The sequence below is a fragment of the Triticum aestivum genome, chromosome 6D (genome assembly GCF_018294505.1).
Source record: "Triticum aestivum cultivar Chinese Spring chromosome 6D, IWGSC CS RefSeq v2.1, whole genome shotgun sequence".
Taxonomy (NCBI): domain Eukaryota; kingdom Viridiplantae; phylum Streptophyta; class Magnoliopsida; order Poales; family Poaceae; genus Triticum; species Triticum aestivum.
The window spans coordinates 389,738,596-389,762,570 of NC_057811.1; the positions used below are offsets into that span (position 1 = coordinate 389,738,596).

At 45.2% G+C, this 23,975-nt stretch overlaps 2 protein-coding genes across 2 annotated transcripts; both read left to right on the plus strand.

Annotated features, from left to right (window-relative positions):
• The first annotated feature begins 437 nt into the window (after positions 1 to 437).
• On the plus strand, positions 438 to 2,848 carry LOC123145291 (uncharacterized). Its single transcript, XM_044564664.1, has 2 exons — positions 438 to 862; positions 2,278 to 2,848. Exons 1-2 carry the CDS (start codon positions 526 to 528, stop codon positions 2,604 to 2,606), a joined length of 666 nt encoding a protein of 221 aa, XP_044420599.1. The 5' UTR covers positions 438 to 525; the 3' UTR covers positions 2,607 to 2,848.
• A 1,566-nt stretch (positions 2,849 to 4,414) lies between these two features.
• LOC123145292 (uncharacterized) lies at positions 4,415 to 6,129 on the plus strand. The gene is made up of 2 exons (XM_044564665.1): positions 4,415 to 4,798; positions 5,257 to 6,129. Exon 2 carries the CDS (start codon positions 5,411 to 5,413, stop codon positions 5,813 to 5,815), a length of 405 nt encoding a protein of 134 aa, XP_044420600.1. The 5' UTR covers positions 4,415 to 4,798; positions 5,257 to 5,410; the 3' UTR covers positions 5,816 to 6,129.
• The last annotated feature ends 17,846 nt before the right edge of the window (positions 6,130 to 23,975 follow it).

The following is a 23,975-nucleotide window of genomic DNA, read 5'->3' on the forward strand; positions in this document are numbered from 1 at the left end:
GCAGTAGAGAGCAATGTGCCATGAACTGTTGTTGGTCATGTCGGCTATTCTCGAATGCCATAGGATTTGACATCGACTGTTGTTGATCAGATTGGCTACACGCGAGTGCCATGGGATTTTTTGCTTGAGGTTAGCAGCTGGCAGCTACCCAGCCTTGGCACCACATCGGGCCTACGCGGCAAGCAGCAGCTAGGTCCGCAGATCAATGATCAGTTTTCTCTAGCGAAGGGAAGAAATCGTCCGGCCTTTTTGCGCCCAAGAATACCAGCCCATAACTTGGGGAGCATAAGCACCGGCCATGAATTTTTTTGAGTGGGCCCCAGCCCAGAAGCCCAGAAGCGCCGGCCTCTGCAAGCGAGCCGTACCACGGCCTAACGGGCTTACAGCCCACCGAGCATTAACCAAGGCAACTACCCAAAACCAACCGAAGTCAAGGAAGGAAAAAAATGCTACGGGGCAGATCAAATCGAGGCAGGAAGTAGCTCAGCCCCCCGGAGTGGACTGGCCGGAGCGGACGGGAGCAGGATGGAGTGGACGACGGTGGAGACGGCTGACGGGGCCAAGCTGAGCGTGCGGCTCTTCAAGCCGGCGGCGCCGGTGGAGGACGCGGAGGACGTGGCGGTGGTGCTCGTGCACCCCTACACGATCCTCGGCGGCGTGCAGGGCCTGCTGCGCGGCATGGCCCAGGGCCTCGCGGAGCGGGGCCACCGCGCCGTCACCTTCGACATGCGCGGCGCCGGGCGCTCCACCGGCCGCGCCTCGCTCACGGGCTCCAGCGAGGTCAGGGACGTCGTCGCCGTCTGCCGCTGGGTCGCCGACACCCTCAAGCCGCGCGCCGTCCTCCTCGTCGGCTCCTCCGCCGGTAGGTTAACTCCGACGATCCCCTCGATCCTGTCCGTACGTGTTCGGTTTGCCTTGTTGTGAGATTCAGCGAAGTCGGGAATCAAATTGACCAAACTAGTGCAGTAGCTATTCTGAAACTGTCTGTCAGCAGATGGCTTAGGCAATTGATGATTAAGCACTCATCTTGACCTGCGACCAGAAATGAATAGGCGATGCGTTGTACTGTTGCATCGGAATTGAAAGCTCGAACAACCTTTTGTCCTTATGGAATTTGCCTTCAAAATGTACTCATCGTACAATTTTCTTATTACTTCAGTGTCCCCAAAGTCCAAAGATCAAACTAACAGCTGGGTATTACTCACTGTCTCACTGATTTGTGCTCGGGGCTGTTGAGCGGCTGCGAAGCAACCCTTAAGACTCAGAGGCTCCAGTGACTGACCTTATCGTATTGTTAGGGCAACCCCCATCTTCTCAGAAGCAATTTTTCTTGTTAGGTTATCACCACTATTTTTCAGCCAATCCTTAACGTAGGATACCCTGGTCTTCTCCACCGATGCGGCGATGCATGTTCAGTTTGCCATGACGCGAGATTCAGTGAGGCCAGTAATAAAATTGACCAAACAAGTACCTCTTCTGAAACTGTATGTCAACAATTGGCATAAGCAATTGACAACAATTATACACTCATCTTGACCAGCGACTAATGAATAGGCGATGTGTTGCACTGTTGCATCAGAATTGAAAGCACACCTACAGTTCTCTTTGAGTTGGCATAAGCTCAAACTTTCTCTCCTCATTGAATTTGCCTTCAAATGTACTCATCATACAGTTCTCTTACTATTTCAGTGACCCTAAAGTCCAAAGATCTAACTAACAGCTGGGTATTACTCACTGAAATGTGTTCAGGGCAGTTGAGCAGGTGCTAAGTATCCCGTAGGACTAAGAGGCTCCCGTGGTGACCTTATCCTATTTTTAGAGTAACTCCAATCTTCTCAGAAGCAACCTTTCTTGCTAGGTCATTACCACTACTTTTCATCCGATCATTAATGCAGGACACTAGACTTAGAAGATTAGTATTTCTCAGAAGCAGCCTGGACATTAGACAGTTGTGCTGTACCTATTTTTGGCCACTCATCTGTCCTAAAGATTAGTATTGACTTGACAGTAATGAGGTGTGCAAAGCACACCTACTCTGCTTACCTCTACCCAGTACTGCTCCCTGTGCTCCTAACTGGATTGGTGTGCAAGGGTCTTTCGTAATGTTAACACAGTGCAAAGCAGTGGCAACTAATTAAGTACAGGTAAGAGAACTTGTGCTGTTGCACAAAATACAGGATGATGACGAAATCGTTATGCCTACTAGTTTTCTTCATCCATTCATGTAACTACTAAATTATGTTTGGTCATGTATCTCAGTCTAGTTTCCTGTCACAGGAGCACCAATTGCGGGATCTGCAGTTGATAAGGTTGACCAGGTGGTTGGCTATGTTAGCATCGGGTACCCATTTGGTTTATTGGCCTCAATCCTATTCGGCAGACATCATGATGCTATCCTCAAGTCTGAGAAACCAAAGTTATTCATCATGGGAACCAAAGATGGCTTTACGAGCGTAAAGCAGCTGCAAAACAAGCTCAAGTCTGCTGCTGGACGGGTTGATACACACTTGATTGAAGGAGCCGGTCACTTCCAAATGGAAGGTCCTGCTTTTGATGCCCAGATGGTAGATCTCATTGTCAATTTTATCAAATCTTTGCCCAAATAGTGTACTGTAACTGTGTGAAAGTGCTCAAAGCGTGTAGTGATGAACATCGAAAACATACGATTTGGATAGTGCCTTCATGGTCTGTATTTTCTCGTGTTGTATTGTACATTGGGTGTTGTGTTCGAGATAGTAATCAAATCTTAGTCTCCATTTCATATGAGTTTTAGGCTCGGCGATGCAAGCTGCACGGAAAATCTTATTGTCATCGTGACATTGTAATCCAATCTTATTATTTTTTTGTATAGCCATACTTCTACTTGTGAGTGGTTGCTATCCTTGCAGTCCAAAAACTGTACTCACATCATTATAATGGAACCAGGTATAGTTTCTGTCTCTTTCTGTCTTTCTGAAATTGTTTGCCAAACGGTTAGCTTCGTCGTAGGTTATATACATGACGGATGTTGATCTTATGTCTTGTTCTCTGTTTTCAGGCTGGTGGAGGGTGGCCTTCATGACGACGAACCGAGACTAGAAACCTGAGGTTATATATGACCGGTGTTGATCTAATGTCTTATTCCCAGTTTTCAGGCTGGTGAAGGGTGGCCTTCACGGCGACGAACGTACGCTAGAAACTTGAGATGCACGTAACGCGGCTGATCCATCTAACAATAAATAAACTCGTTTCAACTTTCAACAGATTTGGCTTCGAGGGATTTTATCATCAGCTTCGGAAACCTCTGCGACGAGCAACCAACGTGTTGGATTTGATTTGAGCTGAAACAAGAGGCAGAGGGGGGCCTATCTCGGCATCGGTAGGTCTGATCCTCCTGCAATTTGGTCTGCACCTAGGTCATTTTTCCGGCTTTTTCGTGTCAGCAGATCAGATGGCGTGGATCTGCAGCGTGCGTCATCAAGGGCCGTACGTGGTCCTAATCTCCCTCGCTTTATTTGCAAAACCTCAGCGTAAACTGTACCCCAGCTGACGCCTCTAGTGCTGCAGGTGGAGCGCAGATGCAGATCCGGAGGTGGTGACGAAACACAAAATCTTTTGCTGCACTGAGTTGCTGTAGAATGCTATTTTTTACTGTACCGAATAAAATTGTTTTTTTTTCAATTCACAGTTCATGTTTCAAGCATGCCGAGCTCACAAGTTAGCGGTGAGAATTGAAGGGCAATAACTCGGCCAGGACCTGACATCAAGAGCAGCAAGTACACCCGTCTTCTTTCATGTTTGTGTAGAGATACGGTGGTGCCACACCACTGATCATCGGTACGCGTCCTAGCTTTGGTCCTTTATCTAGAAAAAAAATCACCCCGATCCAAAATCCACGCTAGTAAATTGTAAATAAGAAGATGAAATACGAATTCAAAGCAGAGAGGGGAAGAAATCACGGTGCAGTGCCGTGTCAGGATTCAGAAATAATTTAGTCGAGCCACTTGCCACAGGAGCTGGAGTGGACTCGGCTTTGTCTAATTAGTAAGTACTGTCTGGTAGTGGTAACTAAGTGCCATTTCACTGTAGATAATAATTAATTAATAACGTTGATACTTCTTAGACAACTGCATAAGCTGGTAACACGCCGAGTAGAAACATGCAGGGCACGGCTAATACTGTGCGGTAAATAGTAGAACATGACCAGTAGAATGTTTGGTAACCCTAGGAGGCACAGGCACAGGGGTGCTGTGTCAGGTGTTGAAAGCAGGCAAGGCAACTACTGCTACCGACGTTAAACATCCGCTAACACTGAACAAAAATGCCATCATGGTAAAACCGCAGCACGTTCATAGGGATCCACGCCGATTAACTTTTTAAGCCCGGAAATTGCCAAGAAGCACATAACTATCTTCAACGGTGGGTAGGCTGCAAGTAAAAATGATAAACAATGGGCAAATGACCCCTCAACAATATATCTAGAAGGGCTAGCTCCCCCTCTCTTTCCCCCTCTCTCTCTCTCTCTCGCCCCAGCTGCTGCCTGCTATGCCCCAGCAGCTATTGGAGCTCGGCCATCCAGAAGTGCCAGAGCGCTAGCTTTGGTAGCTGTTCGTCGATAAGAGCCCCCCTCCCGCTTCGCACACGCCACATATAGCAATCTTTGCTGCTGCCTCCCGATCCGCTGTACTTCCGGCATCGCGAGCCAGAGATTATCACCGATCCATCGTTTCTTTTCCTCTAGCGCCAGGAGAGCTCTATCTTCTTCTTTTTTTGCGGAGATTGGTGCTGCTGCTTGGAGTAGACGCCAGCTTTGTGGCAGGTCAGTTCCTCGTTTTCCGTCCATTAATTTGAGAAATGGTTCAGCTGTTGATTTGAATCAGTCCTTGTTTATCTTTCTGCTTTCTTGCATAGATAGATTATATGTTTTGTAAGAGATTTATTTAAGTTTGTATCCGTCAGATGCGTATTGTTTTGCTGTAGCTTGCGTCTGGATATTTGGGTTGCTTGATCTGAATTTGCATCTTTTCGATTGTCATGGATCTCAATGAGAATCATACTTTTTTCGAGAATGAATAAGAATCATACTTGCTCATTTCTCACATACACAAGCCAAGAACGCCATAGAACATTTTGGTGATGTACTAGCTTGTTTTATAACGGCATGTAGATTGGTTCAGTAGTCAGTTTGTTGATTTCTATCAATCCAAATCCGAGGCTTTTCACCTCTCGTTCAGGAGTAAGAATTTGTAATCGCTGTTCTTCATACTACTACTGCAGATTTATAGGATAACTTTAGCTGGATTATCTTAGCACAAGGTATCTCTGTAAAACACTCCAGTTTCAGTAACCAAACTGATAAACAGAAGCAGCCGATTCATTGGTAGCCCAAACCAATCTATAGTATCTTGCTGCTGCTGAGCTGAACCGATCAATGGGTAGAGGAAGAGGCAGAGGCAGAGGAAGGACGGCAGCCATTGCCAGGAGCCATGAAGACAAAGGAAGCAGCGGCGAAGAGGTGGTGCCAGCGAGAAAGAGGAGAGGGAGGCCGCAGAAGCACTTCGCCGATAAAATCGAACAGGTTGATGTTGAGAATTTCGTAGAAGACGTCGATGGCGGCGATGAAGATGGCAAAGATGTTAAACTGAATGCAAGTGCTGGTGTGAAGAGAGGCAGGCCACTGAAGGAGAGCCCCAACATCGTCCTGGAAGAGAACAGCAATTCCAGCGTTCGATCAAGCAGCGATGAATCGGCCAGGACCAATGGATTCAGGCAGATTGGGAACCGGAGGAAGAGCACGCCACGGCGAGCAGCGGAAGCGGGCCTAGAATGCAAGTGATCGCTGAGCAATGCCATGCCAATCCATACAATTTTCGGCACCAGGTAGCCTTCATAATTTGTTTCAAATGTAAACATGACATGCACTGAGTGCTGAAATTCGTGTGTTTATGTGGACGCAAAATGTATGAACTGGTGATAGAACACCTACGGAATCTTGGTCAGCTGTTGTAGGCTGATTGCTACTAGTATTTTGGTCTGCTTGTTTGTAGCAGAGCTTTTCTTGAGGACGACTAGGGATGATAGTATTGCAATTTTGATCATGTTGTTGGTGCTACTCAGGATAAGAGTTATCTATCCAAGCAGTTTTATGTATTTTTGGCTCCTACTCTGGTTCGTCGATCTTATCCAAACGAAACAGCTACTGGATTATATATGTTCAGACAAAAGAAAGCTAGTGCTATATTATACTACTCCAGAAGCCATCGTGCCAAGTTGTGGGACGACGAAATTCCTCCTCGTCAGCAGAGACGATCGTGCGAACTTGATGCTGGAAACTGATGCATTGTGTGATGCAGTAGCATTGCATTTGGACAGTCGTTCTCTCTGCATATCATCTACTCCCAACCAACCAACCAACCAGCCAGGGCTCCCACACCACGATCCAATTGGGAGCACATGACAGGAGCCTTGACGCAGATGAGGTGGTGGTGGTGTCGCTGTAGCATCGGAAACCCAGGCCGCGTCGGGGAGGTAGGGGGGTTCGGGAGTCCGGACACGCGGGGGCAGGGCACGGCCGGCAGCGGCTTTCCTTTCCGCAAAGCTGCGCCGCTTTGCGACTCGCCCGGCTCGGTGTGGGGTGGCGCGGCGGTGGCCTGCGCGGCGGCCCCGCGGCACGTGCTGCTGGCCGACGAGGGCCGCGGAACGGCAGACGCGAAGCGAGGTTCGAGCGCGCGCGTACGGGGCGGGGCCAGCGACGCTGTCGCGCGGGGGACATCATCATCGCCGCCGCCGCTGCCGCTGCCTGCCATGGCCCGGCTCCGGACCCGGAGCGCCATCATTCGGCACTCCGCCCCGCTCTGCTCGCTGGCTGGGGGCATGGGCGGACTGCTACGGCCACTGGAGGAGCACCCTGGGCTGCTTGCGTGATAATTGCACTGTGAGTACTGGTCTGGGCACTGACCGCTACACGAGGAATCGAGCAGACCACGGCGCGAAGCCGTGCCATGCCATCGATGAAGCTGCTGCACGGGGAATCGCTGACGCTCGTGATTTATGAGGCGATCGATGAAGCCGTCCGATCGGGCCTGCCTGGATTCCACAAACACGAAATGGGACATGGGCTCATGTGACGTAGGCGCTACAATTGGTATTATTTTTAGGCGGGTGATAGGCGCCGGCGGACCGGCCCAACGCAGCCATACGATTTGGATGATGCTAACCGTACGATGCACTTAGTCTTGATTAAAAACGGGCCGGTACAAAAAAGATTCCCCTGCATCTCGTCGCTCCTTTCATCTCGCCAGCCACACAAGCTCTCTGTTTGCTGCCCTCACCTACCGCCTCGTCGTCGGTCAGCTTCCTCGCCGGTGCCGGCCGTTGCCCTCGCGGGCGCCGGCCCTCGCCCTCGCCGGTCTTCCTGGTCACTGGTTGCAGCATCAAATGGTGGGAGAAGCAAAAAAACACGGTGGAAGCAAAACCCTGTGCCGGTTCCAGCAAATCAAAAACACGGTGGAAGCAAAAAATAGGACACCTGTTCTAGCAAAAAACACAAAATGTGTGGAAGCAAAAAAACATGAGGCGCCGTTCCAGCAAAAATACAATGTGGTGGAAGCAAAATGAGACGCGGTTCCAGCAAAGCCAAGACGATGGTAGCAAAAATTGGGTTGGTTCCAGCAGAATCTGAAGACGGTAGTAGCAAACATTGGGGATGGTTGCAGCAAAAAACAAAATGGTTCCAGCATGGCGCGTCGTGGGTGTAGCACCTCCATCAGGTCGTGGTCACCACCGCCGGGATGGACTCCCGCTGGTTGCATCTTTGTCATGGGTGTTTGCAACAAATCATAGCAAGGTTGCAGCTCAACATCGTTGGAGTGTTGTCGAAAGCACGAGCAAACGCTGGTTCCAACACCAGAGATTGCCGGTTCCAGCATCTCTGCGTGCGGTTCCAGCAAACGCGGCGGCCGGATGCAACACCAACACCGGTTGCAGCAAGTCGCCGGTCCTAGCTCGCCACCGCGCGAGGGGGGGGGCGAGGATAGGGACGGCCATGGCATCCCAAGTTGCAAGCAACCGTGGCCATAACGGCCAACAAAATTGACGTCGATGGGGTTTGCAGCACCCCAGTGCGTCACTCCCCGCCAACCCTCGCATTAGCACGCCGGCAACCGCCAGCTCCCGCATAAAAATCTCAACAGCGCTCGTGAGGTGAGAGGTTGGGTGAGATGTTGAATGCGACGCGGTTAAGGAAGAAAAGAGGATTGGATCTGACGCTAGGTGGAAGAAGACTGAGGGGGATAAGGATGGAGCGGTTGGGCAGCTTGTGGGCCACAGGCACACGTGACGAGCGACGCGAGCGTCGGGTCCACACAGGTCGCACGACTCGCGTGTGACCGGCGGAGTATTCGTCCGGTCGACCGGGTATAAACATTACCCTTATTTTTACAATGACCCTTAGATGGTCTTATTTCATCCACTGACCCCCCCCCCCAAAAAAACTTATCTCGTCGCCTGACTCCCCTTTCGCGTCGGACCAGCAGGCGCGTCACTTGCACGTCGCAGCGCTGCCCTTGAAGGCGCCTTTGACCGACGCCGATGACCGGCCGCCAACGTGGCAACCGCCAAACGCGCCCACCCAAAAGGCGTTCCAACAAATAACGCGCCATATCGTTTAGCGTTTAACCGCAATACCAGAAACTCCTATTATTACGACGTGTTATGGTGAACTGCAGTCTCGGGTTTCGCTTAGCCGTGTATAGAATCGTAAGAGAGACAAGGCGTATTCAGTAGTCATACTGCCTTCTCATTTGTTGCTACTAGTTGCTAGGTAAAATTAAAATATCCACCGCTGCGTTGCTTTGGTCTTTGGACGCGACATGGGTCATGATGCCTCTTGAAAGGGCATGAATTGGGGTTTCCCATGGGGAAAACCAAAAGATTTAGGAGTATTGATTGATCTTCGCTCTATAAGGAGGAGGACCTCTAGGATCAGGCAGCGGACCTCCATCTTCATGCTCTGGCTCCCTCCACATTGCCGTAGATAGCTTGGCCTTTTCTCCCCCTCTTGCTTGCCTTCCCCATTCCTTCTACCGATTTCCATGGGGGCACACGAGATCACAGTGTCTGAGCTGAGGCGCCTCATAGAGGAGCTCTAGGCCAAGGATGCGCAACTCCAGGCCAAGGACGTGGAGCTCCGTGAGCTCAGGGAGCAGAAGAGTGAGTTGCTCCTTTGTTATGAGAGGTTGTTCGCGGAGCTCCAAAAGCGGCAGGAGTACACCACTAAGGTGTTTCAGTCGTCGGCGGCGTTGTTGCGAGAATCAACAGATGCGCTAGGCGGTCAGCTTGCCGAGATGGCGAGTCAGTTGGAGCGCGAACGGGCCGATCGTGAGGAGGTCCAAGGTTGACTCGACCGCTTGCTGGATCATGTTACAACACATGTGTTGAAGCTTTGCGATGCGTACTGTTGTGCCAGCGCGACCATGCCGACCATCGGGCTAAACCCATTCGATCACCCCATCGACTTCTATGAGCTACGGCTTCCGGACCTAGTATCCTTCTTCACCTATCTATCTAATGAGCTGGACCGTCTCGCGCGGTGGTGGGGGAGGCGCTGGACAAGGAGGGGGTTCGGGGTGCCGTCGTCGTTCCTGTTGAATCATCTCCTGGCTTCATCACTGGAATCCATTCGTGCCATTGGACGCCGTCTTTGACGAGCTTGCTCCCGTCGACTGGGAGCAGGCTCTGCGGGCGGTGGTGATACGTCTCCAATGTATCTATAAAAATTTTATTGTTCCATGTTATTATATTATCAATCTTGGATGCTTTATATGCAATTATATGCTATTTTATATTATTTCTTGGAAGTAACCTATTAAGCCCGTGCTAGTTCCTCTTTTTTGCTTGTTTTTGGCTTTTAAGAAAATTTGTACCAAACAAAGTCCAAACGCGACGAAACTTTATGATGATTTTTTCTTGACCAGAAGGGACCCTAGAAGGTTCAGGAGGAGGCCAGCAGAGCTACGGGTGAGCGACAAGCTCGTAGGGCGCGCCCAGGGGGCGTCCCCTGAGCTTGTGGCCCCCCATAGCACGTCTTGACCTAATTCCGCCTCCACAAATTCACAAATATTTCCAAACCAACACAGAGCCACCCAAAACACTTTTCGGCCACCGCAAGCTTCTGTTCTTCTGCGATCCCCTCTGGAGGCCTTTTCTGGTACTCTGTCGGAGGGGGCATCGATCACGGGGGCCTTCTACATCATCCTTGCTGCCTTCCGATGATGCGTCACTAGTTTACCACAGAGCTACGGGTCCATAGCTAGTAGCTAGGTGGCTTCTTCTCTCTCTTTGATCTTCAATACAATGTTTTCCTCGATGTTCTTGGAGTTCTGTCCGATGTAATCTTCTTTTACGGTGTGTTTGTTGGGATCCGATGAATTGTGGATTTATGATCTAAATATTTATGAGAAGTAATGGAGTCTTTTCTGAACTTTATTATGCATGATTGTCATAGCTCTGTATTTCTCTCCGATCTATCCATTTGGTTAGGCCAACTACATTGATTTACCTTCAGTGGGAGGTGCTTTGTGATGGGTTCAATCTTGCAGTGCTCTATACCAGTGACAGAAAGGTACAAAAATGAAGGAAATATGCCCTAGAGGCAATAATAAAGTTGTTATTTTATATTTCCTTATTCATGATAAATGTTTATTATTCATGCTAGAATTGTATTGATCGGATACCTAAATACATGTGTGAATACATAGACAAAACATTGTGTCCCTAGTGAGCCTCTACTTGACAAGCTCGTTGATCAAAGATGGTTAAGGTTTCCTAACCATGGACATGAGCTGTCATTTGATAACGGGATCACATCATTAGGAGAATGATGTGACGGACATGACCCATCCGTTGCTATTGCTATTGCTTTCTTCATGTCAAATACATATTCCTTTGACTATGAGATTATGCAACTCCCGGATACCGGAGGAATGCCTTGTGTGCTATCAAACGTCACAACATAACTGGGTGATTATAAAGATGCTCTACAGGTATCTCCGAAGGTGTTTTGTTGGGTTGGCATGAATCGAGATTAGGATATGTCACTCCGAGTATCGGAGAGGTATCTCTGGGCCCTCTCGGTAATACACATCATAAGCTTGCAAGCAAACGACTAAGGAGTTAGTCACGAGGTGATGTATTACGAAACAAGTAAAGAGACTTGCCAATAACGAGATTGAACTAGGTTTGAAGATACCGACGATCGAATCTCGGGCAAGTAACATACCGATTGACAAAGGGAATTACGTATGTTGTCATAACGGTTCGACCGATAAAGATCTTCATAGAATATGTAGGAGCCAATATGAGCATCCAGGTTCCGCTATTGGTTATTGACCGGAGAGGTGTCTCGGTCATGTCTACATAGTTCTCGAACCCGTAGGGACTGCACGCTTAACATTCGATGACGATTTAGTATTGTATGAGTTACATGATTTGGTGACCGAATGTAGTTCAGGGTCCCGAATAAGATCACGGACATGACGAGGAGTCTCGTAATGGTTGAGAGGTGAAGATTGATATATAGGACGATGGTATTCGGACACCGGAAGTGTTCTGGAGGGTACCGGGTACTTATCAGGTCACCGGAAAGAAGTTTCGGGCACCCCCGGCAAAGATATGGGCCTTATGGGCCAAGTCAGGGAACACACCAGCCCTGGTGCGCCCCTATAGAGGCCAGCCCTATGAGGAGGAGAAGGGAGGGGAGGGCAAGGAAAGTGTGGATTAGGATTCCTACTTCCTTCCCTCCCCCCCCCCCTCTTTCCTTCCACCTCGGTTATATATGGCAGGGGCGCGCGGCTTGGGAGGGACTCCAAGTAAATATTGGTTTTTCAAAAACATGAGAGCCGCTTGGGATCTAGCCTAGGAAGTGCAGTCCAAGCCTTTGGAAGATAACCTATATACTGTGCAGTTCTCTTGCTTGGGTGATTGGGAGAGAGTAACACGTGATGGCCCGTGGCACTTCCGAGGGGACGCTGTTATTCTCAAACCGTATGATGGATTGGCTAAACCATCAACAGTCTTGCTTGATACGATTGAGATTTGGGTGCAAATCCAAGATGTGCCACCCTTGTATGCTCATCTGGTGCCATCTTTAGCAGCAAAGGTCGGAGAAGTCCTATATGCCGAACCATAATCACAAGAATTTAGGGGCAATTTCCATCGTGTATGGGTCCGGATCAATGTCAACAAGCCGCTGAGGAATGCAGTCTCGATGATAAGGGATGGGAAGCGCCAGATATATAGGCTTAAGTATGAGAAACTCCCGGATTGGTGTGCGGTATGTGGCATGCTAGGACATCAGTTTAAAGAGCATGGCAATGGAATTCATCCCCCATCATCTTTGGTCTTCAAAGATCTGAGAGCTTCCTGGGTTATGCGAACCGGACAGGGTCCAGGAGGGGGACGAGGCATCACTACTTGGTATAGATTCGTCCTTGATACGATTACCGGTGGGAATTTCTTGATGTGTCCTTCTCTAGATGCTTTTAATGCTATGGGAAATCTTGTGGGTTCACCACCTCTTATGAGTAATGAAACAACTTTAACTCTCGAACATGTTATGGAAAGTCTAGATGCTATTGAAAAGAAAATGTTCACTAAAGAAAAACATTGAAAAATTAGATAAAAGGATGCACAAACTTGCTAATAGAATTGGGTCAAAAGCGGGAGACGCTCTTAAAGTACTAAAAGAAAAAGAACCCGCATTCAATGAAAGAATAGATGAGAGCCCCGCTAGAATTGATAAGTTGGAAGAAATACTTAGAAATCCAAGCACGGCTTTTTCTTCCGCTAAAACTATTGAGAAAACTCCCGTAAAAATTGGCAAGGTTATTCAAGTCACTAAAAACAAGGGTGCAACTTCTAATAGTAATAAAGAAGATCTTAAGATGATTAGTATTCACCCCGATTTTATTGAAGTGATAAAAGACCCTACTTGCAAGAATGAATTTTTCAAACTTGTTCCTAGGAGTATTATTATTGAAAATTTGTATTCTAAATCTTTTAAGAATTCTAAGTGTTTTATTGAGGAGTTGGAAACTAAAGATGACAACACTCAGATCTATGCATTATGCCTAGCTAGGGGCATAAAACGATAGCGCTTGTTGGGAAGCAACCCAATGAATAAAATTTATTTTGTCTTTTTCTTTCTGTTCTTGAGTGTTTGCACAATTATGCTACTGTTATGATTGTGTTTTTTATGTTTTAATTAGTGTTTGTGACAAGCAAAGCCTTTGGGATCATGTTGGGTGATAGTTGGTTTGATCTTGTTGAAAAACATAAAATTTTGCGCCTAGTAAACAATTTTAATTTTTAACAGAAGATGATAAAATCCTGATTTTTGTACACAAGATTGATATACAAATTGCCCATGTTGTCCTAATTTTTTAGAATTTTTGGAGTTACAGAAGTATTCGAAGATTTCAGATTGCTACAGACTCTTCTGTTTTTGACAGATTCTGTTTTCTTTACATTGTGTGCTTATTTTGATGAATCTATGGTTTTTATTGGAGGGTATAAGCCATGGTAAAGTTGGAGTACAATAGATATAATGCAAAAATAAAATATGAATGGGTTTGCAACAATACTTATAGTAGTGATTTGCTTTGTTATAATAACGGATCTCACTAAGGTTTTGTTGAGTTTTGTGTGATTGAAGTTTTCAAGTTTTGGGTGAGATCACGATGGATGAAGGAATAAAGAGTAAGAAGAGCCTAAGCTTGGGGATGCCCCATGGCATCCCAAGCCATTATCTAAAAGAGAAGCAAGCAACTAAGCTTGGGGATGCCCCCGAGTGGCATCCCCTCTTTCTTCTAATGACCATCGGTATTTTACTTGGAACTATATTTTTATTCGTCACATATCATGAGTTTTGCTTGGAGCGTCTTGTATTATATGAGTCTTTGCTTGTTAGTTTAAGTCAAGTATCCTTGCTGAACACACTATTTGAGAGAGCCAAAATTATAATATGATTTGTTAGAACTGCTCTATGTGCTTCACTTAAATCTTTTTGAGCTATGGAATTTCTCTAGTACTTCACATACATCTTTTTGAGCATGGTGTGCTTTATTATTTTTGAAGAAATGCTCTCATGCTTCACTTAGATTTATTTGAGAGTTAGTATTTTTGAAGAAATTCTCTCATGCTTCACTTATATTATTTTGAGAGAAGAAATTTTTATGCTCATGTTCTTCACTTAGATTTGTTTGAGCTATCAAAAGCAACATATGAAACTAGTCCCAAAGTGATAGATATTCAAGAGGGATATAATAAAAAAAATTATGAAGATTGTTGGACAAAATAAACTTGATTCTTTGTAATAGTTTTGCGATATGATGATAGTGATCTGTGAGTCATGTTGATGAGTAATTGTGGTTTAGTAAGAATATTGATGTTAAGGTTTGTGATTCCCTATGCAAGCACGGAAGTCAATAGTTATGCAATGAAATTACATCCTACTTGTGGTGCATTATTCGGTGTTAGTTATGCTTAATGCTTGCTTATGAGATTTTCCGTTTCTTGGTTGGATGCTTCTCGATCTTTTGCTAGTCTTCACTTGTACTAAGTATGATTACTACTTGTGCATTGATACGTATCCAACGTATCTATAATTTTTTATTGTTCCATGCTATTATATTATCTGTTTGGATGTTTAATGGGCTTTATTATGCACTTTAATATTATTTTTGGGACTAACCTATTAACCGAAGGCCCAGTGCAAATTGCTGTTTTTTTGCCTATTTCAGTGTTTCGCAGAAAAGGAATATCAAACGGAATCCAAACGGAATGAAACCTTCGCGAGGATCGTTTTTGGAACAAACGCAATCCAGGAGACTTGGAGTGGACGTCAAGGAAGCAACGAGGCGGCCACGAGGTAGGAGGGCACGCCCAGGGGGGTAGGCGCCCCCCCACCCTCGTGGGCCCCTCGTGGCTCCACCGACCTACTTCTTTCGCCTATATATACTCATATACCCTGAAAACATCCAGGAGCACCACAAAACCCTATTTCCACCGCCGCAACCTTCTGTACCCGTGAGATCCCATCTTGGGGCCTTTTTCGGCGCTCTTCCTGAGGGGGAATCGATCACGGAGGGCTTCTACATCAACACCATAGCCTCTCCGATGATGTGTGAGTAGTTTACCACAGACCTTCAGGTCCATAGTTATTAGCTAGATGGCTTCTTCTCTCTCTTTGGATCTCAATACAAAGTTCTCCTCGACCTTCTTGGAGATCTATTCGATGTAATACTTTTTGCGGTGTGTTTGCCGAGATCCGATGAATTGTGGGTTTACGATCAAGATTATCTATGAACAATATTTGGTTCTTCTTTGAATTCTTATGTGTATGATTTGATATCTTTGCAAGTCTCTTCGAATTATCAGTTTGGTTTGGCCTACTAGATTGATCTTTCTTGCAATGGGAGAAGTGCTTAGCTTTGGGTTCAATCTTGCGGTGTCCTTTCCCAGTGACAGCAGGGGCAGCAAGGCACGTATTGTATTGTTGCCATCGAGGATAAAAAGATGCGGTTTATATCATATTGCTTGAGTTTATCCCTCTAGATCATGTCATCTTGCTTAATGTGTTACTCTGTTCTTATGAACTTAATGCTCTAGATGCATGCTGGATAGCAGTCGATGTGTGGAGTAATAGTAGTAGACGCAGAATCGTTTTGGTCTACTTGTCACGGACGTGATGCCTATATACATGATCATGCCTAGATATTCTCATAACTATGCGCTTTTCTATAAATTGCTCGACAGTAATTTTTTCACCCACCGTAGAATTTGCTATCTTGAGAGAAGCCACTAGTGAAACCTATGGTCCCCGGGTCTATCTTCCATCATATTAATCTCCCGCTTATGTGCTATTTCTGTCGTCGTTTATTTTGCAATCTTTACTTTTCAATCTATACAACAAAAATACCAAAAATATTATCTTATTATCTCTATCAGATCTCACTTTTGCAAGTGGCCGTGAAGGGATTGAAAACCCCTTTATCGCGTTGGTTGCAAGGTTCTTAATTGTTTGTGCAGGTACGAGGGATTTGCGTGTAGTCTCCTACTGGATTGATACCTTGGTTCTCAAAAACTGAGGGAAATACTTACGCTACTTTGCTACATCACCCTTTCCTCTTCAAGGGAAAACCAATGCATGCTCAAGAGGTAGCATGCATCCAAAGTCCTTAAAATCAGTTTTGCCATATGAGTCTATACCTACCTATATGCGGTATTTATGTGCCGTTCTAAGCAAATTTGTATGTGCCATCTCTAATCTTCAAAATAAATTTCCTTTTTGTGTGCTCGTACCGCTCATGAAACGGTAGAGGGTGGCTGATATTTTTCCATGCTAGATGTGTTATTCTAAAGATGAGTGTTTATTCACTTGTCATTGCACGAGAGTACGGCAAAGGTATTAGGGATGCCAAGTCCCGAAATGAAAAATGAATTTACTTCATGTTGTCAAATAATAAATTCCTTGGAAAATGTTGGTATGGACGGTACCCGTGGATTCGGTTAGCCGTGGAATGTGAAAATATGGTGGAAAAGGAATAAACTTTATTTTATGTTTGGGAACCGCCTATGATATATCTAGCATGGAAAGTATTGGGAACTACTCGATCGTTTTCGTTGACAGGAAAGGCATGCCACCCAAAATGTGTTATCTCTATCTTTTTCGCTTTGAGCTCTGGCACCTATACAAATCCCTACTTCCCTCTGTGAAGGGCCTTTCTATTTACTTTATGCAATTTTATTTTTATTTGAGTCTACATCTTCTCTTATAAAGCACCAACTAAGGGGCACTATGATCGTACTTGAGCATTGGGTGTAGCTAATATGCGAGTGTGTTTCATGAATGGATAAATGATTGAGCATAATGGGCTAGGGATAACTTGCTTTAGTGTTGATATTTTCAAAGATATGGTTGCTTGTTGATATGCTTGAGTATTGAAATGTTCATGTCAAAACTAGATTATTGCTTTGAATCATATAAAAGTCCAAATGTCCATGCTACAAAGAAAAGAATATGTGATTGATACGTCTCCAATGTATCTATAATTTTTTATTGCTTCATGCTATATTATATTCTGTTTTGGATGATTAATGGGCTTTGTTATACACTTTTATATTATTTTTGGGACTAACCTATTAACCGGAGGCCCAGCCCAAATTGCTGTTTTTTTGCCTATTTCAGAGTTTCGCAGAAAAAGAATATCAAACGGAGTCCAAACGGAATGAAACCTTCGGGAACGTGATTTTTGGAACAAACGTGATCCAGAGGACTTGGACCCTACGTCAAGAAAGCAACCAGGAGGGCACGAGGCAGGGGCGCGCCTACCCCCCTGGGCGCGCCCTCCACCCTCGTGGGGCCCACGTTGCTCCACCGACGTACTTCTTCCTCCTATATATACCTACGTACCCCCAAACCAACAGAGGCATCCACGAAAACCTAATTCCACCACCGCAACCTTCTGTACCCGTGAGATCCCATCTTGGGGCCTTTTCCGGCGTCCTGCTGGAGGGGGCATTGATCACGGAGGGCTTCTACATCAACACCATAGCCTCTCCGATGATGTGTGAGTAGTTTACCTCAGACCTTCGGGTCCATAGTTATTAGCTAGATGGCTTCTTCTCTCTCTTTGGATCTCAATACAAAGTTCTCCACGATTCTCGTGGAGATCTATTCGATGTAATCTTCTTTTGCGGTGTGTTTGTTGAGACCGATGAATTGGGTTTATGATCAAGTTTATCTATGAACAATATTTGAATCTTCTCTGAATTCTTTTATGTATGATTGGTTATCTTTGCAAGTCTCTTCGAATTATCAGTTTGGTTTGGCCTACTAGATTGATCTTTCTTGCAATGGGAGAAGTGCTTAGCTTTGGGTTCAATCTTGCGGTGTCCTTTCCCAGTGACAGCAGGGGCAGCAAGGCACGTATTGTATTGTTGCCATCGAGGATAACAAGATGGGGTTTATATAATATTGCATGAGTTTATCCCTCTAAATCATGTCATCATACTTAAAGCATTACTCTGTTCTTTTGAACTTAATACTCTAGATGCATGCTGGATAACGGTCGATGTGTGGAGTAATAGTAGTAGATGCAGGCAGGAGTCGGTCTACTTGTCACGGACGTGATGCCTATATACATGATCATACCTAGATATTCTCATAACTATGCTCAATTCTATCAATTGCTCAACAGTAATTTGTTCACCCACCATAATACGTATGCTCACGAGAGAAGCCACTAGTGAAACCTATGGCCCCCGGGTCTATTTTCCATCATATTAATCTCCAGTCAACAAGTTATTTCTTGCGCCGTTTATTTTGCTTTCTTTACTTTTAGTCTTTATTATAAAAATACGAAAAATATTATCTTATCATATCTATCAGATCTCACTTTCGTAAGTGACCGTGAAGGGATTGACAACCCCTTTATTGCGTTGATTGCGAGGTTTTTATTTGTTTGTGTAGGTGCGAGGGACTTGAGCGTGGCCTCCTACTGGATTGATACCTTGGTTCTCAAAAACTGAGGGAAATACTTACGCTACTTTACTGCATCACCCTTTACTCTTCAAGGAAAAACCAACGCAGTGCTCAAGAGGTAGCAAGAAGGATTTCTGGCGCCGTTGCCGGCGAGACTACGCACAAGTCAAGACATACCAAGTACCCATCACAAACTCTTATCCCTCGCATTACATTATTTGCCATTTGCCTCTCGTTTTCCTCTCCCCCACTTCACCTTTGCCGTTTTATTCGCCCTCTTCCATGTGCCTTCTTTTTGCTTGCATCTTCGCTTGCTAAAAGTTTATGGATCCTCATCCCCTTGCTAATCTTTTTAAGGGATCCAATTATGATGAACCAATTTCTAGTGATTTGAGTGCACTAGATTATCTTTATGAGGTTTTGCTTGAAATTCGTGAATCTAAAAATTGTGATGAAGAAATTTATGAAGAGATCCACGATAGCTCCTTGAATGAAAAGCACGATTGCAATGATTTTACTATTAATTATCTTGATAACAATTGTGCTAATAATATGCAAAACCCTAAGCTTGGGGATGCTAGTCTTGTTATGTCTACTACTTGTTGCAATGATCATGATTGGGGTGATTCTTCTTATGATCTTGAAAATTTATTTAAAACCCATGATGAATATGAGATTGATAATAGTGTTTACAATAATATTGAAAGTGGGTTTGGAGAGGTCATGACTTTAGTTAATGATAACCCCACTATTTTGGAAGAGTGTCAACTTCGCATGCATGTGGATCGTGTTGAGAATATGTTATGTGATAGCTATATTGTTGAATTTGATTATGATCCTACATGTAATTATTATGAGAGAGGAAAATATGGTTGTAGAAATTTTCATGTCACTAAATTTCCTCTCGTTATGTTGAGATTGCTATTGTTTCTTTCTTCTTCCTTGCATATGCTAGATCTTGCTTGTCTTTCTAAAAACATTTTCCTATAAAATGCCTCTGCATAGGAAGTATGTTAGACTTAGATGTGATTTTCACATGTTTTATGATGCTCTCTTTGTGTTTCAATTACTATCTTTCATGTGAGCAACATTAAAATTATCAATGCCTAGCTAGGGGCGTTAAAAGATAGCGCTTGTTGGGAGGCAACCCAATATTTTTAAGTTTTTTGCTTTTTGCTCCTGTTTAGGAATAAATATTTGATCTAGCCTCTGGTTAGGCTTGTTTTTATGTTTTAATTAGTGTTTGTGCCAAGTTAAACCTATAGGATCTTCTTGGATGATAGTTATTTGATCTTGCTGAAAATTCCAGAAACTTTCTGTTCACGAAAACAATTGTTAAAAATCACCAGAACGTGATAAAATTTTTATTCCAATTGCTTCTGATCAATAAACAAATTGTCTAGGTCTTACTATTTTGGCTGAATTTTTTGAGTTCCATAAGTTTGCGTTAGTTACGGATTACTACTGATTGTTCTGTTTTTGACAGATCCTGTTTTTCGTGTGTTGTTTGCTTATTTTGATGAATCTATGGCTAATAAAATAGTTTATAAACCATAGAGAAGTTGTAATACAGTAGGTTTAACACCAATATAAATAAAGAATGAGTTCATTACAGTACCTTGAACTGGTGTTTTGTTTTCTTTCGCTAACGGAGCTCGCGAGATTTTCTGTTAAGTTTTGTGTTGTGAAGTTTTCAAGTTTTGGGTAAAAGATTTGATGGATTATGGAACAAGGAGTGGCAAGAGCCTAAGCTTGGGGATGCCCATGGCACCCCAATATAATCTAAGGACACCAAAAAGCCAAAGCTTGGGGATGCCCCAGAAGGCATCCCCTCTTTCGTCTACTTCCATCGGTAACTTTACTTGGAGCTATATTTTTATTCACCACATGATATGTGTTTTGCTTGGAGCGTCTTGTATAATTTGAGTCTTTGCTTTTTAGTTTACCACAATCATCTTTGCTGTACACACCTTTTGAGAGTGACTCACATGATTCGGAATTTATTAGAATACTCTATGCGCTTCGCTTATATCTTTTGAGCTATATAGTTTTTGCTCTAGTGCTTCACTTATATCTTTTAGAGCACGGCGGTGGTTTTGTTTTATAGAAACTATTATTCTCTCATGCTTCACTTATATTATTTTGAGAGTCTTAAACAGCATGGTAATTTGCTTAAATATGAAAATTAATCCTAATATGCTAAGTATTCAAGACTAGTAAAAACTTTCTTATGAGTGTCCTGAATACTAAGAGAAGTTTGATGCTTGATGATTGTTTTGAGATATGGAGGTAGTGATATTAAAGTTGTGCTTCATCCAAGTCGGTAGAACCAGTCTCGCGTAAGCGTACGTGTAATGTCGGTCTGGGCCGCTTCATCCAACAATACCGCCGAATCAAAGTATGACATGCTGGTAAGCACTATTATCGCCCACAACTCTTTGTGTTCTACTCGTGCATATAACATCTACGCATAGACCTGGCTCGGATGCCACTGTTGGGGAATGAAGTAATTTCAAAAAAAAGTCCTATGATCACGCAAGATCTATCTAGGTGATGCATAGCAATGAGAGGGGAGAGTGTTGTCTACGTACCCTCGTAGACCGAAAGCGGAAGCGTTATGACAATGCGGTTGATGTAGTCATACGTCTTCACGATCCGACCGATCCTAGCACTGAAGGTACGGCACCTCCGCGATCTGCACATGTTCAGCTCGGTGACGTCCCACGAACTCTAGATCCAGCTGAGGTCGAGGGAGAGTTTCGTCGGCACGACGGCGTGATGACGGTGATGATGAAGTTACCGATGCAGGGCTTCGCCTAAGCACTACAACGATATGACCGAGGTGGATATCTATGGAGAGGGGCACCACACACGGCTAAGACAACTGTCAACTTGTGTGTTCTAGGGTGCCCCCCTGCCCCCGTATATAAAGGAGCAAGGGGGAGGTCGGCCGACCCTCCTGGGGCGCGCCCCAAGTAGGATTCCTATTAGGAATCCTATTCCTAGTAGGTTTCCAACAAGGGAAGAGAGGGGGAAGGAAGGAGAGGGAGAAGGAAAGGGGGCGCCGCCCCCCTTCCCTTGTCCTATTCGGACTCCAAGGGGGGGGGGGCGCAGCCTGCCCTGGTTTCCCTCCTCTCTCCACTAAGGCCCATGTTGGCCCATTAGTTCACTCGGGGGTTCCGATAACCCCCCGGCACTCCGATATTTATCTGGTGACCCCCGGAACTCATCCGGTGTCCGAATAACATCGTCCAATATATCAATCTTTATTTCTCGACCATTTCGAGACTGCTCATCATGTCCGTGTTCACATCCGGGACTCCGAACTACCTTCGGTACATCAAAACACATAAACTCATAATACCGATCGTCATCGAACGTTAAGCGTGCGGACCCTACGGGTTCGAGAACTATGTAGACATGACCGAGACTCACTTCTGGTCAATAAACAATAGCGGAACCTGGATGCTCATATTGGTTCCTACATATTCTACGAAGATCTTTATCGGTCAAACCGCATAACAATATACTTTGTTCCCTTTGTCATCGGTATGTTACTTGCCCGAGATTCGATCGTCAGTATCTCAATACCTAGTTTAATCTCGTTACCGGCAAGTCTCTTTACTCGTTCCGTAATGCATCATCCCGCAACTAACTCATTAGTCACATTGCTTGCAAGGCTTATAGTGATGTGCATTACCGAGAGGGCCCAGAGATACCTCTCCGAAACACGGAGTGACAAATCCTAATCTCGATCTATGCCAACCCAACAAACACCATCGGAGACACCTGTAGAGCATCTTTATAATCACCCAGATACGTTGTGACGTTTGATAGCACACTAAGTGTTCCTCCGGTATTCGGGAGTTGCATAATCTCATAGTCGTAGGAACATGTATAAGTCATGAAGAAAGCAATAGCAACAAACTAAACGATCATTATGCTAAGCTAACATATGGGTCTTGTCCATCACATCATTCTCTAATGATGTGATGTCGTTCATCAAATGACAACACATGTCTATGGCTAGGAAACTTAACCATCTTTGATTAACGAGCTAGTCAAGTAGAGGCTGTTGGGGAACGTAGTAATTTCAAAATTATTCCTACACACACGCAAGATCATGGTGATGCATAGCAACGAGAGGGGAGAGTGTTGTCTACGTACCCTCGTAGACCGTAAGCGGAAGCGTTTATCAACGCGGTTGATGTAGTCGTACACCTTCACGATCCGTCCTGATCAAGTACCGAACGTACGGCACCTCCGCGTTCAGCACACGTTCAGCTCGATGATGTCATCACCTTCTCGATCCAGTAAGAGGGGAGAAGTAGTAGATGAGTTCCGGCAGCACGACGGCGTGGTGACGGTGTTGGTGAAGAACAATCTCCGCAGGGCTTCGCCTAAGCACTACGAAAACTATGATGGAGGATAAACTAGAGGGGACGGGGTTGCCGGCACATGGCTTGATGTTTCTTGATGTATCTTGGGTGCTAGACCTACCCCTCTATTTATATATTGAGCCTTGGGGTCGAAACTTGGAGTAAAAGCCTCCACAAAGTCGGTTTCACTCGAAAGGCAAGAGTCCTTCTCGGACTCCAGGGCCAGATGCCAGGGTTCCCGGCGTCTGGACCCAGACGCCAGGGACCCTGGCGTCTGGCCCCTGGACTCCGCAAAACTTCCTTTTGCGCTTTCCAAAAACCTCGTGGGCTTTCCCCTTTGGCCCAGATAAAGTGTTCTCGTGCCCAAACATTTCGGGAAACATCCGGAACCCCTTCCGATGGATTCCGGAACCCTTCCGGAGATCAAACACTACTATCCACATATCAATCTTTACTTCCGGACCATTCCGGAGTTCCTCGTCATATCCGTGATCTCATCCGAAACTCCGAACAACATTCGGTCACCAACATACATAACTCATAGTACTATATCGTCAACGAACGTTAAGCGTGCGGACCCTACAGGTTCGAGAACTATGTAGACATGACCGAGACACCTCTCTGGTCAATAACCAATAGCGGAACCTGGATGCCCATATTGGCTCCTACATATTCTACAAAGATCTTTATCGGTCAGACCGCATAACAACATACGTTGTTCCCTTTGTCATCGGTATGTTACTTGCCCGAGATTCGATCGTCAGTATCTCAATACCTAGTTCAATCTCGTTACCGGCAAGTCTCTTTACTCGTTCCGTAATACATCATCCCGCAACTAACTCATTAGTCACATTGCTTGCAAGGCTTATAGTGATGTGCATTACCGAGAGGGCCCAGAGATACCTCTCCGACAATCGGAGTGACAAATCCTAATCTCGAAATACGCCAACCCAACAAGTACCTTTGGAGACACCTGTAGAGCAACTTTATAATCACCCAGTTACGTTGTGACGTTTGGTAGCACACAAAGTGTTCCTCCGGTAAACGGGAGTTGCATAATCTCATAGTCATAGGAA

Coding starts and splice junctions, on each gene's coding strand:
- LOC123145291 (XM_044564664.1), top strand. CDS start 526: ATGGAGTGGACGACGGTGGAGACGGCTGACGGGGCCAAGCTGAGCGTG. Junction 863..2,277: donor CCTCGTCGGCTCCTCCGCCG/GTAGGTTAACTC, acceptor TTCCTGTCACAG/GAGCACCAATTGCGGGATCT.
- LOC123145292 (XM_044564665.1), top strand. CDS start 5,411: ATGGGTAGAGGAAGAGGCAGAGGCAGAGGAAGGACGGCAGCCATTGCC.